The 17,519-nt window shown below is 38.2% G+C and overlaps 1 protein-coding gene across 2 annotated transcripts in view; it reads right to left on the bottom strand.

Annotated features, from left to right (window-relative positions):
* The window catches only part of LOC131989702 (multiple C2 and transmembrane domain-containing protein 2-like), a 51,514-nt gene that overhangs the window by 1,796 nt on the left and 32,199 nt on the right, over window positions 1-17,519 (bottom strand). For both annotated transcript variants that reach the window (XM_059355018.1, XM_059355011.1), the window contains 13 exons: window positions 17,166-17,296; window positions 15,612-15,798; window positions 13,510-13,603; window positions 13,301-13,403; window positions 13,106-13,208; window positions 12,812-12,913; window positions 12,631-12,705; window positions 11,052-11,171; window positions 7,179-7,292; window positions 4,160-4,201; window positions 1,930-2,039; window positions 1,266-1,375; window positions 550-647 (listed from right to left, as the gene is read on the bottom strand). In XM_059355018.1, the coding sequence (XP_059211001.1) occupies window positions 550-647; window positions 1,266-1,375; window positions 1,930-2,039; window positions 4,160-4,201; window positions 7,179-7,292; window positions 11,052-11,171; window positions 12,631-12,705; window positions 12,812-12,913; window positions 13,106-13,208; window positions 13,301-13,403; window positions 13,510-13,603; window positions 15,612-15,798; window positions 17,166-17,296 (1,389 nt within the window). The remainder of the gene's footprint in view (window positions 1-549; window positions 648-1,265; window positions 1,376-1,929; window positions 2,040-4,159; window positions 4,202-7,178; window positions 7,293-11,051; window positions 11,172-12,630; window positions 12,706-12,811; window positions 12,914-13,105; window positions 13,209-13,300; window positions 13,404-13,509; window positions 13,604-15,611; window positions 15,799-17,165; window positions 17,297-17,519) is intronic.

Below are 17,519 nucleotides of genomic sequence, written 5' to 3' on the forward strand. Positions count from 1 at the left end.
TTAATGTTGTGAATTGAAACAAAAACGACTGGATCAAAGTCCAGTGTGTTTGACCCATCCAACCAGCTCTATGTCCTCCCTCTGTGGACCCAGATACAGATGCTAAAGGGTGCATTCACATAAACGCATCTGTGGTTTTTCAGAAATTAATTACGGCAAAAAAAATTTCTGGCGAGTGGGCTGAAATTATTCTACAGAAACTGCTTAAACTTGGTTTGCATCTTTTGTTGATGTGAGTTTGAGGAGATAGAGCGTGCAGACGGATGTTTTGCTCTGGCTGAGGTTGGGGAGTTCATACAGGAGACACCAGCAGCAGGAGCGTCTCCTGCCTCAGCCTGGGAACAGCAAAGCAGCTAAGCAGCAGACCTCCACCAGGGATGTATCATGACCAAAAACACAACAGAAATTATACAGGGCTACATAATTATACAGATGAAGCTAATTATACAGACATGAGTGAAGAATGCCTGGGAGTTGTTGTAGTAAAATGCAAAGCTAGCAGGCTCTGGGATTTTGGGCTTCCTGGCCGGCTGATCCAGTGGGGCTTACCTTCTGCACATCTGAAGGCACCCTCGACAGGAAATCAAGCACTTCATTGTTGTCAATGCTGTACGGGTTCCGTAATTTCTTGGTGAATTTATTGATACCTAAAACAGAAATTCACACCAACATATCATTAACACTAGTCTCTTGTGGCTGCGCTCTTTGTTTCCACACAAACAAATACCTGCAGAGGAGACGCATGCTGTCCGTGAAATATTGCTTTGAGTACTACAGTTTTTTGCTTTAACTTCTTTTACTTTTGCTTTTTAGGCTGGAAGACATTTACACTCAAAAGAAAAAAATCTTATCCAGTGAAGTTTTTCTAATTTTAACATTTATGTCTGTCCATAAATCACCAACATCGTAAGCAGCAAGTGTTAAATGCACAGTATGTAAATTCTGCCACTAGGGGTCTCTCATTCAAAACAATAAAAGACCATCAAAGATTTTGATGATGTTGTGAAATAGCGTGGGATCATGGGAGTTGGTGTCTTCGTTGTTGAACCACCATTGCCGCTGATAATCTATCTGACGTGAATCAGGCAGAAATCATTTTCCTGGACAAGAAGCTATTAAAGTGAATACTCCTGTGGCTTTGTACATCTCATTGATAATAAAAAAAAAGAGAGATCTATGTGGTGTTGAGATACTCAGCTAAAATAAAGGCAAACAGGCACATCAACACAAAACATTTGACATTATAAACAGTGTTTGAGACTCACCCCATATTAAAATCACATAGCGAAGAGGGACGTAGTATATAAGGAGTGTTGCAATGACAAAGACCAGGAAAGCCAGACCCGACAGGAACGGCACCGACCAGTTGAAAGTGCTGACAAATAAATAAACAAATAAAGTGTTGAGCAAAGAACTTAATTTACTAATTGTTCATAAAATACAGTACTTGTTGAAATAATATGAAAATATGACTGAGGCAACTCAAATATAGACTTTTTTTTTCTTTTATAGTGGATAATTACAGGACAGGACAATTAAAATATTCACAATTCACAAAAAAAGTTACAGTGCACACCAGGATACTCAAAGAGACACCATCTTATTTATAAAAACAAAAAGCTATGATGAAGCAACGTTGAAAAGGCTCCCTTTTGTTTTCATTGTAATTTATTAATAAAATAGTGTCCATTCGAGTATCCTGGTGTGCACAGAAACTTTGATTTTTTTTTTTTTATTTACTCTGGTTTATCCTGCTCCAGCTGAGCACCCAGAAGAGAAGCACTGCTGGGTGTGTGTTCGGTTTCAAAAGAGACTACATTTCAAGAAGATTTCATAATTTCAAACCATTTCATAATGTCCTCATAATCATTTGAGATGTCTCAAAAAAATATTATGAGCTGTGATACATGATTGATGTTTAATTCTTACTTTTTGATCCTCTCCCCAAAACAGGCGATCTCATCCAGCAGGTTTTGAAGGGTGATGATGGTTTCTTGGACCATGTGGATTTTCTCCATCAGCCCTTTTCTCTCCGACTCCTGCAGCAGAAAACAAAACAAACACAACAGAAAGTTTATATTGGGCATGTTAACTTCTATTATTTGCTATTTTGGTGTTCCTATTATTATTATTATTATTATTATTATTATTATTATTATTATCATTATTATTATTAAGGTATTGTGGGGAATTTTATTGAGAGAGAAGTATAACTGCTAATTGAATTAGAACTTCAATAAAAGTACACATTTAAAATAAAGGATTGTGCCTTCATGAATTAAATAAAAGGTTTGTGCTGGTTTAAATAAATAGGTGCTATAATAATTTGATAGACTGTCAAACATGCAGTTCATTAAATGTCTCTTAAAAGTACTATACATACAAATGACACAGATTAGATACCTAACTGAAAATAAAATAAAACTCCAATACAAGTACAACAATAATAACAAATTACATTAAATGTAGTTATATTACAAAGATGTTTTAGTTATAGTTTATTTAATGTGTGTTCTTATGTAGATTTGTGTTGATCCTGTAAATTGGATGTCAAAATATTTCCTAAAACAAAAAAAAGCAAACTCTTGTAAATTAAATGTGATTTACAACCCTGAAAATGCAAATTAAATGAAACAGAATGAGATAATTTGCTTATTATTTGTGACACATAATCTATTGAAAACTGTATAAAGACAACATATTGAATATTCTAAGTGATAAACTTTATTTTTGTTACACAGAGTCCCAACTATTTTAGAACTGGGGATGTAACTAAAACTGTTCTGAAGGACACACATTCTCATGATTACAATATCTTGATTTTATTTTGTAAAATTTTATATTTTGTTTATTTTGTATTTTCGCCTGAAAAGAAAAGAAGAATGAAAGTTTTTACGACTTTCTCAAGGCCACAGATTTCATCTCTGCCAGAACTAGTTATTATACATTTCCAAGAGTTTAATAAAATATAGTGAAGCAGACTCATTCATGCTGCTCTAGAGCACCTGCAGAACGTGAACGTAAAGGCAGATACTGTAAAATGGCTTTCTGAAGCGAGAGCTCTTCAGAGCAGGACTGGACTTCACATTATGAAAAAGACAAAGCACGTTCTCAGGCAAGTCCAGATCCCAGGAGGGAAAGATGGCTTTAAAGTAAACAGAGAAGACCAGTCTCTGTGAAGAGTGAGAGCCAGACTTCAGACGGAGACTCGGCAGCCACATGTCCACATCAAACGCAGAGGGACTGAAGGAGGGTTAGAGGACTAAAGAGCGGATCTGGGCTCTGCGGGGCGGTGGTTATCGGGGGACTGTTTACTGGCTAAAGCCATGGTCTTTGTCACTATGTAATCTCTGTGATATATTTTTGCTCCTGCTCAGATTCTCTGTGAGGGATTGCTGGCCCACTGCCATCCAGACGCTGGGGACGAGCCTGGGAACAGAGCTGCAGAAGGGATCAAACCTGGGATTCTTCACATGCAGAGTGACTATCAGTCTCAAAAACCACATGCAAGACAATTTACTTTCACCTCAGACAAACATCCATCAAACCTCCTCACTGCACTAAACTACTTCAGCCATTTCAGGGTCACGTTCCCACTGAAACCAGTATGAGAACCACTTTACGTCAGGCCCACGCAGGCCATTCAGAACGTCTACAATAAACTGCTGTCATTCTCAAGGAATATTTCATTGCCTAAAAGCATTGTAACACTTGCAACACCAACTTTTCAAAACGCGCTCTGAAAAAGCATGTCTAAGTGCTGTCATTAGTTCCATATTGATGGTATTATATGGTGTGTTAAGCTCAGGGACTTTCCCAAATGCAGCACAACCTTTTCCCCCCACCTCTCTATTAGCATATGAATGCGTTGTGACATGTGGAAACGGGTCTGTGAGGTCTTCATTAAGCCCAAATGTCTTTTGGTAGGTTTACAAAAAAAAAAAAAAATCCAACTCGTGGTTGGCAGGAATCAAAACGCACCGGGAAGATTTAGGACTGAATAAAGAGCTTAACGGCATAAAATTATAGATCATAGGCAGATACCTTTGTCAACATGTCAAATTAAAGCTAACTTCTTTTCTATTCATCACCATATAGAAATACAGCCCTCAGTCAACAAAGAGCTGCAAACACAGACAAATAAAACACAGGTACATACCTTCTCATCATCCTCCTCCTCCTCCCCCAAATCCATATTGTCCTGGAAAACACACAAATAAAATAATTATAATATTTGTATGATTATTATGCATTTAAAATGAAAAAATAAATAAATTAGTAACTGTAATCTGTTACACATAGTTTCAATTTTGAATACAGTTCATGTCTTTAAAATAGATTAATGACTAGTTTGTTTTAATTTTATTTGCTCTAAAATTCATCAGTCCATCAACAGATTTTTTTTTTTTTTTTAAGTGCAACAATTTGTGCACCTGCCACACAGTAAAGGCAGACGAGACACTCCTCCTGTACACTTTCAGGAATGTATATTTGGTCTGGAAGTAGAAGAACGAGACATGACCATTTTAAAGTAATCCAAAGTATTTATAATACGCAAATTGATTTGAGTAATTGATTTGAATACATTACAAATTAAATATTAGGGTGTGTACTCATTAACCTGTAGTGGAATACATTTAAAAACACTCGAAACATTGACGATAGAGTTGAAATGTTCTAGTCTCTTTTTGACACTGGGACTCTGTATTAACTCCAGAGAGTTCAGGGGGTCAGCGTCTGACAAAGAGCAGGGATCAGCGCTGACCCGGAGGTCAGCCTCCAAAAACACTCAGCACTGCAGGACAGCTGACTGACAGGCCATGTCGGCTTTGTTCACAGCCAACCGAGGCAACTGAAGGTGAGACAACTCACCCTGCTATACTGCCCTACAAAGCAAAAAGGCAGTAACTGTATTTTTGGTAAAAAATCAGTTATTATCTTTGTTATGTGACAAAACATCTTATCTCAAATGTGTGTCGTTTTGGAGAAAAATGGTAGTCGTTTGTACAGTAACTAAACGGCTGGATTACAGGATAACTTTAAAGTCATTTTTCTCAGTTCTGCACCCTGTGTAGTTACTGCCTTTTTGCTTTGTAGGGCTGTATACCACTATATGCTACAGCAGCAGTAATCAATATTTTCACATCAACAGTTGATCGAAGCACTGCAAATTTAATTTTATCAAACACTTCCTACAAAGTGTTAAGCTCTTGATAGATAATATAAAGTAACTCTTTTTACATTACATTACATTAAATGTCATTTAGCAGACGCTTTTGTCCAAAGCGACATACAATAAGTGCATTAAACCTGAAGGTACTAGACATAGACCATAGGAATCAAGTAAGTACATAACTTTAAGAGCTAACTGTCATCGCTAAAGGAGTGCTATATGTTAAAGAAGAAAAGAAGAGAAAAGAATAAGAGCATTTTTTATTTTTTTTATTTTTTATAATATATATGTTAGGTGACCATGACTTAACCGAGGTATTGTTGGAAGAGATAGGTCTTCAGCCTGCGGCGGAAGATGTTCAGGCTGTCTGAGGTCCTTATAGTCAGGCGGCTTAGGACCAGATTTGAGAAGAATGAGGACACGCCGGACAAAAGCACCAACATTTTTCCACTTACTCTCTATCACCATAGGTTTCCATTTTTGGTAGGAGCCACTTCAAGATTGTGGATCGGAGACGGCAGCCATATAAAGTCTATGAGAACCAATATATCTTTCAAGCCACATAGAATGTCAATGTTGGTGTCAAAAACTACATTTTCTGAGTCAAGGAATTATTTAAAGCTATTGAGAATATCACTAGATGACTCACTGTAAATAATTTGTTGATCAAGATCTGACATGAGATGAAAGCTTTCCCTTGATTTTTTTTGAGTAGTGTACATTGCAGCTTATCAGCACTCTCCCGTGAACATAGATTCCAAACATTTTCAACCCAGGATACCAGTCTGTGTGAAAATTAACTTGATCAAATAATCATCTAGTGATATTTTCAATAGCTTTAAATGATTCCTTGACCCAGAAAATGTATATTTTGACACCAAGATTGACCTTCTAAGTGGCTTGGAAGATATAGCGTTTCTCATAGATTTTATATGGATGCCATCTCCTATCCGCAATCTTGATGAAGTGGCTCCTACCCAAAAATTGAAACCTATAGTGATAGAGAGTATGTGAAAAAAGTATGGTGCTTTTGACCGGCGTGTCCTTTATTTAGCTAAGCCGCCTGACTATTAATGTTGCACATTTAGTTAGCATCAGCTTTATTCTCCCTTTATCTGCCATGCAATGACTTTGATGTCACATGACTTGTACATCTGGGTCTGTTTGTTATTGTAAATTATCTGCAGAAATGTCTATTCATTTGGTAATTGGCAAAATTAATTGCCAACTATTGAGATAATTCATTAATTGTTTTATCATTGTTTTAAATCATTGCTGATGTATTACCTTTGTGTTTTGGACTTTGGGTCCAATAAAAAAACAACTAGAAAACAGTAGGAGTTAATGGAGTAATCGGCTATTTTACATAATTTTCTTATTCTAAACAATTAATTCATTATTAATGGAAAAATAACCAGCAGATTAACTGATAAAGAACGTAATCATTAGTTGTAAATCAGCACATATTCCACTTATTTCGGCATATAACAAAGCACATTGTTGTCTGAGCAGTGCTCTGTGTATGTAATTTGTTATAACCTACAGTCTGTGTTGGACCGTATACAGTAAATACAGCTGCTGCTTCACACCGAGCGCAGACAAGATGCAACATCCTTGTTACAGTGAAACCATAGTGTTGAAAAAAGTACTGTGAATTAGGACATTTATAGAGCAGAGTGATAAAAACTTTGTCTTATTTGACGAGTCACAATGGCAAAAGACCAATTACAGTGAAGAAGAGAATGGACTCAGCATAATGATATGTTACATTGGTCCATTCACTGAGTTTTCTATGCTTATATATTTTGTGTGTGATTTTATTATAATTATGTAACTAGGTGCAGCTGGTTGCTATGGAAACAAACCAGCTTTTAATTATGAGAACAAAATGTGGTTGAGTAAGTTGTTTTTCTCCAGAATAATAATAAAAAAGGAGTGTGAATAGGAACCAGCGGGTCACTTCAGAAGACGGAGGACGAGGCTGACGAAGCCGTTCTGGACTCACCAGGTCCTGAGTGACCCAACCAGACCGGATCTGAAGGTAGTTCCACGAGATGAGCAGGACCAGGAAGAGGGGCAGCATGTAAAACTCCCAGTTCCACACTGTCACAACAAACACCTGCAGGCAGAGGGGCACAGGGTCAGATATCAGTGAGGGCAGACACAATGGGGGGTGGAAGTATGAAACAAACTGCTCTTCATTAAGTCACATCCAAAGACATTTTCAATAGTTCCTGAATCCCCGCCAGCTAAAGGCTGATCCAATCTGTTATTGATCTAATTAGCAGTGTTCGGACTGATGAAGGCTACCCTGCCGCTATCAAAGCCCTGCTACCTCCGTACAGTTGTCCTGTATTCGCTGTGCAGGGTGACCACTCTGCTCAGCTGGACCAGCTCTCCCTCCACCCCCTGTATATGCATTGACATTAACCACATAAGTCTAATTGATCTCGCTCTCTCATCTTGTGTACATTAAAGCCGGTCACTGCAGCCACGGGGAGTCTGTGTGTGAATACGACATTAACATCCATAATGGCCCTGGTGGACATCCCACCTGTGTGTGGCTCAGGTAAAATGGGTAAGAAGATAAAGAAAAAAGGCTTAATTGCACAGCTAAATGAAACGATAAAATAATCCAGTCAGAGAGGCAGCGCCGGCCAAAATGGCAGCGAGCCACGAGGCGTGGGGAAGGGTTTACAGGTTTTTATATGCTAATAAAAATAGAAGTGAACATCTGGTAAAGACATCACTCTCCTCTGAGGCACCAACTGACATAAAAGATGGCAGATCCCCCCACCAACACCACCACCACCTCAGCTTTAATGTGCAAAAAGCCAAGCATGCTCTTGTCTGTGTTATCACAAGCCAAAACAGGGCCTGGGAGAGGAGATGAAACCAATTCCTCACTGAAAGGGTTATGTTTTATTAGAGAGGACTTTGTAATGACTGCGAGAGCCGGGACAGGGGGAAAGCCAAGTCACGCTTTGGTGGAAATGTATCCCAGGCCCATAAAGATTGTGATAATTGCAGCCCATTTCAGCTTGAGAGGCATTACACAGTCTTCGACAGCAAAAAGGGCTCTGGAAATACAATCCAGATCAGAGAGGAGAAGGAAAAAAGAAAAATGAAAGGCTACCTAATGTTGGGAGAGCTACTGAACTGGGGGGTAGCACATTTTCTGAATGCAGCAGGATTTCCAGACTAATACTCCGGGAAGGGTTTGCATGGCACAGCTGTAATCCAAGAGCACTGACATCATTCACAACATTCATTGTTTTTAAATCGTGACTATGTAACTCTTGCTCAACAGCAGCTCCTGATTATTATGGATAATTATGGGATAATGCTAAAAGTAGAGACAAGTCATAAAGTCAATGAATGATAATATCTACACAGACTTTGTGAACATTCGTCAGCAAAAGCTACTGGTCATAGCTGGGGGAGTGAGGCTGGAGCAGCAAAGGCCCAGTGAGTATTTAACTGAAGAGTGAAGCTTTTAATTGGTTTAAATTCCCCACCAATATACACAAACTGGAAATTTGCCAACCCCAAATATTTTCAATGGCCTGATATCAAATGTCTCCAATTAATGAGTTAAATTGACTCCAAAACACACTGAATTGGAGTTAAAGTCCGGTTTCATATCAACAGTAAGACATTGAACACAACAGCCAGCGTTTGCTGCATCAATTAGTTGAATAATTGACTAGTAAAATAATAATTGACTACTAAAAAATCAACCTTTTCAAGCACCTTTAAGGTGCATACACCTACATTTTTCAGACTCTGCTCTAAATGCAATTACATAAAATAAAGCACACAGAATGTGTTTACACCCAAAGTATTCAAAATCAATTAATTCTCCTTTTTATATTTATTTTTTTCACATTTTTGACGTTAACAACTGTATAAATGAACTTTATATTATATTAATATATATGTTTTGTTTATCTGGCTATATTTCACAGGCTGGACTCTGTCCCTTGTCTTTGGTAAACTGGGTCTTTGGTTGGTGTGCCGGTAATTTTTGCTCTGAACAGATCAGGTTATTATTGTGTTATTGGTCAAAATACACACGCACTGACAATTCTGTGGACTGGACCACACATCGTCTGCTGCACACAGTTTCTGTGTGTGTGTGTGTGTGTGTGTGTGTGTGTGTGTGCGTGTGCGTGTGTGCGTGTGTGCATGTTTTACTGAATATCCAGCATGTAGCTGCTGGTTAAAGACTTCATACTGAAAATAGAGAGAAGTATTTGGTGTTTCACTATCCAGACAGTGTGTGAGGTGTGGGCACTCTGGGATACAGATGGGAGCTGGTGCAGACACAGACTCCAGATCAGCAACATGGACCATTAATTCTTTAATTTAATGTGCTTCAATTTAACATTGTAACTTTAAAGACCTGTAAATAATCTAAATATATGGCTAAAGAAATGACAACTTTCATAAAAATAAAGCTACAATGATATATTATAGTTCATATACGCTGCCAGGATCGAGGCTTCTCACTGGAACAACCTGAACATTTAAAGTATACTTCACAGACTTAAGCTTTCTGCTCAAAGGTGTCTGATCGGCAGATGTTGCAGGTAGCTCTATCCTGTCATGTAGAGTGACGTTTTGTTTCATTACTCCCATGTGGCGGTATTTAGCAGCCATTTATTTCTTCTCACAGAGGCTTGAAATGGCAGGGAGCATTGGTGTGAAAACATGAGTACAGATGGTACTGTCTTTCAAACACTGAGATGCAGTGGGAGGCTGTGTGTGTGTGTGTGTGTGTGTGTGTGTGTGTGTGTGTGTGTGTGTGCGTGTGCGAGTACAGTGTGTGCTTGTTCATGCTTGTATGAGTGTGTGTGTGTCTGATCTGTCAGGCAAAACAACAATATTATCCCCAATAATTAACTAGATACATAAGAGAGAGGGGCGTTGGGTATTCTTAATCATTCCTGGTCTGATGTGAGTAGCTGTGGTGTAAATCGCCCTTTCTGATTAAAGCGCACTGACCGCTGACCGTATCCTAGACGACACAGTTTCTAGAGGGCCAAGTCATCCGAAATGACTAAACGAAATAGACAAGTCAACGCTAAATAGTGTTTTCTGTCCAGATAACAGCTCTTCGCTGCAGCTCCCTTTTTTTCACAACAAATTGAACAAACTGTACTACTGGCTGGCGTACAGTATCTCTTTACAAGCCTAATAAAAAAAAGTCTTTGGACGCTGAGCAAAACTTTAGTGCCATCTGCAGGATGTCAGCCGCAAAAACAAAAAGAACTTTCCATGACCTTGATTGCCTGCATAGTTAATGCACAACTTGCTGTACGCCATTTCAATCGCACCAGATCTGTGAGAGAATGATGTCGAAAAGATCAGCACCCACTCCACTGTGCAGTTTAAAGACATGGGCCGAGAGGCTTCTCCTGTGTTTCTGTCTTCACACTTGCTTAACACTTGTATGCAACAAAGGGAGGATGGAGAATAAGTCTTATCTCTGAAGAGCCTTTTAATTGGACTTCTGTCTGCATAATGGGGTCTAAATCAAACTGAGCACAGATTGGACAGAGGGTTAATGAGTTGTCAGGGAACTAGAACAAAAATAGACTCTATCTCGACTCCACTGGGACTCTACTCTCTCCAGCTGAGGCTTAACTCTGCATCCACGAGACACACACACACACACACAACACTGAAAGCGTCCACTCCAACGCAGAGATGGGGCCAAGCCTGCGTTTCTGCTGAGCCCAACACCGCATTGATTAAGAATCTCGCTGGGAGAGTTCAAGTAGGGGATAGCCAGACTGCGGTTGTCTTCCGCAGCTTGGAGGGAAAACAGAGGGAAATGCAGATAGTGTGTTGATAAGCAGTTAAAGCACTTCACCAGGAAGGCTAGCAGGCTCCTCTGAACGCTCTCCCACTGGAAGCAGCTTTTGATGTACTGCAGAGTCGACATGATAGCCCTGTACAGCGTCTGAACACGCAGCACGTTCCTGGCCAGAGCCTGAAAGAAACAGATTATAGACATGCAAAAACACATAAATATTACAGCAGTCGTGTGTAAAATATGGATAAAAGTGCTCTTGAGTGATGTTTTCATTGTGAATAGGTTTAATTTTGTACGATAGCAAACAGGGAATGTCCAGTGAGCTAGTTTAATAATGGCAGGTTTTTGGCATGCATGAGCCACTGTGGTCAGGAGGGCGAAAAATGTCAGTAATCTGACCTGATTTTTTCAACCAAGACTTTCAACATTAAAACAGAAGGAAACCCTGCACAGTTCTCAGTTTGTAAGCCAATTTTGCCATTGTATTGTCTAACAACAATGAGTCTTTGTTGGAAGTACAGACAGTCAGGCACCCTGTCTCGCACCCTGTCTTGCACACTGTATATCAAACTAATGTAGCAGAACAGTGGACAAGAACTCAGTCACAGTTGGGGTCAATTAAAGCTCAATTCAACTAATTCAGGCAAAGCAAAGTCTCTGCTTGGTGGTTTTTGATGGTTTTCAGAGAAAAGTAAAAACATTCAGTTCATGAACAATTATTTCATCTTCACTTCATAAAGACCTAATAAATATGGTAACATTTACACAACTTGTCTTCTACTTCTTCTTTATTAAACCCCTTTTGTGTTTCAATTATCCAAGCATCACATGAAGATAGTCAGAAGTGCAGTGACCTCTGACCCTTCCCTCTTTACTGTTCGTTCCTTGAAACGTCGCTGTGGACTTTAGGGCTCCAACTAATTGTTTTCATTATTGATTAACCTGCCTGCACTTTACTCAAATCTAACATCTTTAAATATCCTATTAACAGTCAAAGATATTCAGTTTACTTATCATCAGAGAAAGCAGCAAATCTAAATCTGCAGATTCATTTTCTGTTGATCAACCAATTAATTTATTTGTAACTGGATTGAGCACTAATGGAGCTGAAGTGCATTATACCCTTTTAATGTAACTATAAGATAGTCTGGATAAATACATAAAAAACCCCATCAAATCTAAATCTGATTACTACATGCTTTTTCCCTTTTTAAAAAATAATATAAATGTATTTGGTTTCCATGTTCATGGATAAATGAACATTTTTATTTGTTGTCTTTTTTTTCCTTTTTTTGTATTTGTATTTATTTATCTGTTTATTTTTTGAGGATGAGGGATGCTGAAATCCATAGACTGTCCCTTAAGACATTTATACCTGTTTTGTGTCTCTGAACAGGCAACTGAACTGTATAATTGCACCTGATAAAAGTAATAAAAATATGTTAAAAAAAAATCAATTAAAAAAATCAATCATAATGTAAAGATACATGCGTGTAAATTATTAATATTATTATAAGTAGTATTATATATTATTTTGACTCAGTTCATAATGATGATTCACCTGCACTCTGTATTACATTATACATTATTACATTATTTTAACAATAACAGTAAATAAGTGAGAGATGCGTTTAACCTTTTTGGAAAATTTGGGATTATCCTCCATGAATCTTCTCTCCCTTGGTTGGAAGGTTCTTATACTTGCTCTGACCTGATAAAAAGAAAGAAAAGAGTAATGAGAAGCCGACAGAATCAGGCCCATCGTTCACAGCCATCATGCTCCTCGTGTCCTCATTGCAGGCTGAACTTTTACTTACAGGGTTAAAAATAACCTCCAGCTCCAGAGTGATGCTCCCTTTCGACAGCCCACCTAAGTCCTCTTTCTTCAGTGGGAAGGCGATCTGCTGTCCCCTGCGGATCTGCAGGACAGAAAGGGCATCAGGTGCTGAACTCATCCATGAACCTGACCATCAGTCACGCTCGATTACATCTTAGCAAGTCTGCAACGTGCTGGGAAGTGTTATCGCCCTCTTCACTTTAATTTAGACGCAGAGTGTAAATAGATTAGTCTATTGTCTGTGTGATGGACTCTAAGTAGGGGCAGTGTGTACCGAGAGCAGGGGAATGGCAACTTTTCCCAAGAAGTCTGGCGCCTTGTCTCCGTCCTCATCAAAGATAGTCACCAGCAGAACATCATGAATGTCTTTGACAGGGCTGCGGAGACAAACATGAGGTCAGACAAACAGTGTCCCATAGTATTTATAAGAAATAAATGATGTGGCAGGAAAAAAAAGACTCAAACATACAATGTAAAGACTTTATTCCACTCTGGGTAGAGGCTCTTGTAGACGGTGTGGGTCTGCAGCCTGTCGTTCCCCAGCTCCAACACACAGAAGGGATCACTCTTACCTGCAGAATGCAACAACAAAAACATGTCCCCACTGGATTTCCTCTGTTCCTTTCAATGTAACAGAACCGAACAAACGAAGAGCTTAAATCCAAATGTGTGACATACCGTTTAAATCAGCAGCGATCAAATCTGCAGCCTTGATAACTTTGATCTGAAGGAAACCAACATCACGGAGGCTCTTCAAGGACCTTTTCAAACTCTGTGGGGGACAAACAGGAAGCATGTTTGGATACATTAAAATGAGATAACATTAAAAGAGCCTCTACTGCGACCAAGACTGCACATCCTACAACTTTTTAAAATGCATCATTGGATACATGAAAAAAATAAGACTCTTTTCAATCAAGTTTAGTGAGAAAAAAAATAAAAATGTCCAATCTCACAATATTGGGAAATCCCTGAAAAAGAGATCTGGGCTAAAAAAAACAAAACAAGATCAACAACTTCAAAAAGTAATCCTGTGTTCCTGGCCCAGCTTTCAATTAGGTTTAATATGAATTAAATGTCAGATTCATATCATAAAGAACATACGTTATGTATTGTCTATGCATCAACTATTATTTGTACATCAGAAATGAAATCAGCAGGATTAACAACAATTTGCATATTCAGATGTTTCCCTTCCCACTGCCACATTAGCTGTATACTTTGTTACGGTTTGCAAAATAAATGAGTTTTAAGGACTTATGATACATTTTGTTAGGGCATTAAAATATGCTTTTTAGAAGCAGTGACATCTGAGATTTAAGAGACAGCCACCAAAGAGCTGTGCACCTGAACATTATCTTCTTTCTTGCATAAATCCCAATCAGAAAACATAACTAGGAAAAGACACTTTATGAAGGCATGGAGGGATTTAGGGGATTTCATTTAACTCTGGAGTAAAAAAAAGTTTCTCTTTATCATCAGCTGACTTGAAATCTCATATGTGAGTATTTTACACAAGATTGTATCAAGATACACCAAAGCGAAACCTTCAAAACATATTCTCAGAACTGTCAAAACTTCGAACATCATTCTAGTGAATTTCTCTGCTCCAATTTGTACTTTTTCTGCATAAATTAATGGTGGAAATGTCATGGTGCTTCCTTTTTCAACCATGTATACAGTAGCTACTTCTTCTTCTTTTGTTTTATGGCCGACTGTAACTTAAAGCTTTTGAGGTTACATACTGCCACCACTGTATCTGTATCTGTAGTTGGATTGGGCTGAGGTGGCTGTATCTTAAACCAGATGTGAGTAGAGTATAAGAGGAAGTTTGTGTTTTTAGACTGGAATTGATACAGGTTGAATAGAAGTTGCAATAGTTCTTGTTTATTTGAAAAATACTTACAGACGAGACTTAAGAGAATTATAGATCAATGTTTTTGATCACAAGACTAAGAGAGCTATTAACATACTAACATAGCTACCAAATGAGGATTTCCCCTCATCAGAAGTACAGATACTGACGCATTTTAATCAGATGATATCGTTTCATCCGAATACTCTGCTCAACCCCATCTGATACTTTCATGTTATGATTTGTGGGGACAGATGCACTAAATATTGGACCTTGGAAAATGGTTCATGGTTAAAAAATGCAAGATTTTTTAGATAATATAAAACATAAAATATATAAGGCAGATTGTGATGGACTAGTACTCAGTAGAGTCCTAAATATTAATTCCCTCCTCTTCTCTGTGCCTCATCAAGTACTTTATACTGGAGGGGTTAACATTGGACCAATATCATTTTAAATGTTAAGACTCCGACAGACTCCAACCTAAATATATCCTCATGATATCCAGTACTTCTCATAACATTACCGCCTAACTGAAACTGGATTTCAAAACTTCTGCTCAGCACTGATCAAACTGAAATCTCTGACTAGTTACTGACTAGTACATTACCTGGCAGATACTGCCATCTCTTGGCCTTTCAACACATAAAGTCATAATCCCGGTGAACAGTTTCGATTTAGAAATTTCAGTCAGTTTTAGATTATCTAGCACCCCAAATTACTTATTCCTCATGTATTATCTGCTTCAGACCACAACTAAGTTTGCACTGAAACTTTATATTAACTTTAAAGTCACTGACACTATCATACATGCTCTTCTTTACTCTTCTGTCTTATTATACCCATCAACAATCTCTAGGCTGAGCCAGATGTCGGTGGTGATGATTCAACCTTACAGTACAGACAGAATATATATATTACTGACATAGTTGTCCAACTGGTTCTGTTGCTCAAGAGGTTCATCGAGTGGTGCGGCGCAGAGGTCAGATATGGAGACGCCGCTGCATGTGTTCAGTGTCAGCAGGAACACCAAGCGTCCTCTGCCCTGGTCCAGGGTGTTTGTGAACAGCTGTCTCTGATTGAAAGGTATCCTGGACAGGTCAACTTCACACCTGCACACACACAAACACACAGAGGACTTCACATACTGCAGCACACATGCAGGTAAATGCAAACATAAAAATGTACATATGTCACACACACATGCACAATAGTATGCAATAAGGGTGGGCGATATGGCCCTAAAAGAACATCACGATATTGCAGGCTACTGTTGCGATAACGATATTAGGAAATACTTAAAAAGATGAAGAAGAAAATATGATTTTTTTTTAGACTGTATAAATAAATAAAAATCTAAAATGTAGTTTGAAGTGCAAATCTCAAAAGTTGCCAAATACAAAAAAAGTTACTCTTGACTCTTGAGTATGAGCAAATAATAAAAATAACCATTTAGGGGTTCTGGGGGCATATTTTAATGAAATTTTGTAAAGGGGAATAAAGGTTATTTTATGTTTTATTTAAGGCATCTTATTTTGACATTCTTCTTGTAAATTATGTGGTGGATTCTGCAAACACATCCATGTGCTCTTATTTTGAAAGCTGCGTGTGTTTAGCTACAGGGAGTAAGTAGGTTTTTGTGATTAAAACAACTTTAACCACTACATCAAGAAGTAGGAAAGTTGCCAATATCATGATATGCATTTTTTTTTAACCATAAAAAAAATATACCAATATTATCGTGAACGATACGGCACACCCCTAGTATGCAAACATACAGACATAAAAACAAGTATACACACGTGCAGACACCCATAGCATACCTGTACATTCTGTACTTAATCCTTATGTACATTATTCACATTGTTCACTGCTGCACAGTAAGGATCAGTAGGCAACATTATGAAGGCAACTGACAGTTCACTTAGACACCAACATGAACCGTTTCTTCACCCGACTGGTCAAACACGCTGCTCACTGGCCTTTGCTTCCAAATTATCAAGTGGAAAATCAATTCAGCTGCTCTGGAAATGTCACAATCTTCTTTGCATTCACATGCTTTAGGTGTTTTGTGGCAAGGTAAAGCACAGGTTTTGAGATTCTTCCCATTCACTATTCACCAAACTCTATTGTTTACTGCAGCGTACTCTTAACTTTAACACTTATCTGCTCTACTCTACTGCCCTTACTTTTTAACTATGCAATGTTTGACTTGTGCTTTTTATTATTTTATCCATTTTCTTATCCTGCTGTATCTTATTTTATCTTATTTCTATTTTTATTTCTATTTCCCTGTTTTAATTGACTGTTTTTACTGTTTTCAATTGTGTCTTGGTGTTTTAATATGTATGTAAAGCACTTTGAATTACCTTGTGTTGAATTGTGCTATACAAATAAACTTGCCTTGCCTTGCCTTGCCATTCTGGCTTTGTTGGCCCTCACACACACACATACACACAGGATCTGAATGCAGACTCACGCTCCCAAACACTCCTCGTTCCTTCGTCCTTCCTTGGACCAGAGCTCCACCTCCAGGATGTCTGGCCTGTCCACAAACTGGTTAAGAGTGAACCTCTCTCTCCACTGAGGGTTGGACACTTTGCAGTGATTCTGAATAAAAGAGAGGTCATAAAACAAGAGAAATATTTTCAAATTCTTGTGCATGCACATTGAGCTCTCAGAGTAGCCATCAAAATTAATTAATCAGAGTTGGGAATTGTAAATTCCCCTTTTCCCAGTAATTCATGTTTTTGCATGCTGAAACAAGTCAATTTTATGTAAGAAAATCATCTAGCTGTGAAGGGTTATCTAGAACCTATTATTTAGAAAATTA

The sequence above is a fragment of the Centropristis striata genome, chromosome 2 (assembly GCF_030273125.1).
Source record: "Centropristis striata isolate RG_2023a ecotype Rhode Island chromosome 2, C.striata_1.0, whole genome shotgun sequence".
In the NCBI taxonomy this organism is placed as follows: domain Eukaryota; kingdom Metazoa; phylum Chordata; class Actinopteri; order Perciformes; family Serranidae; genus Centropristis; species Centropristis striata.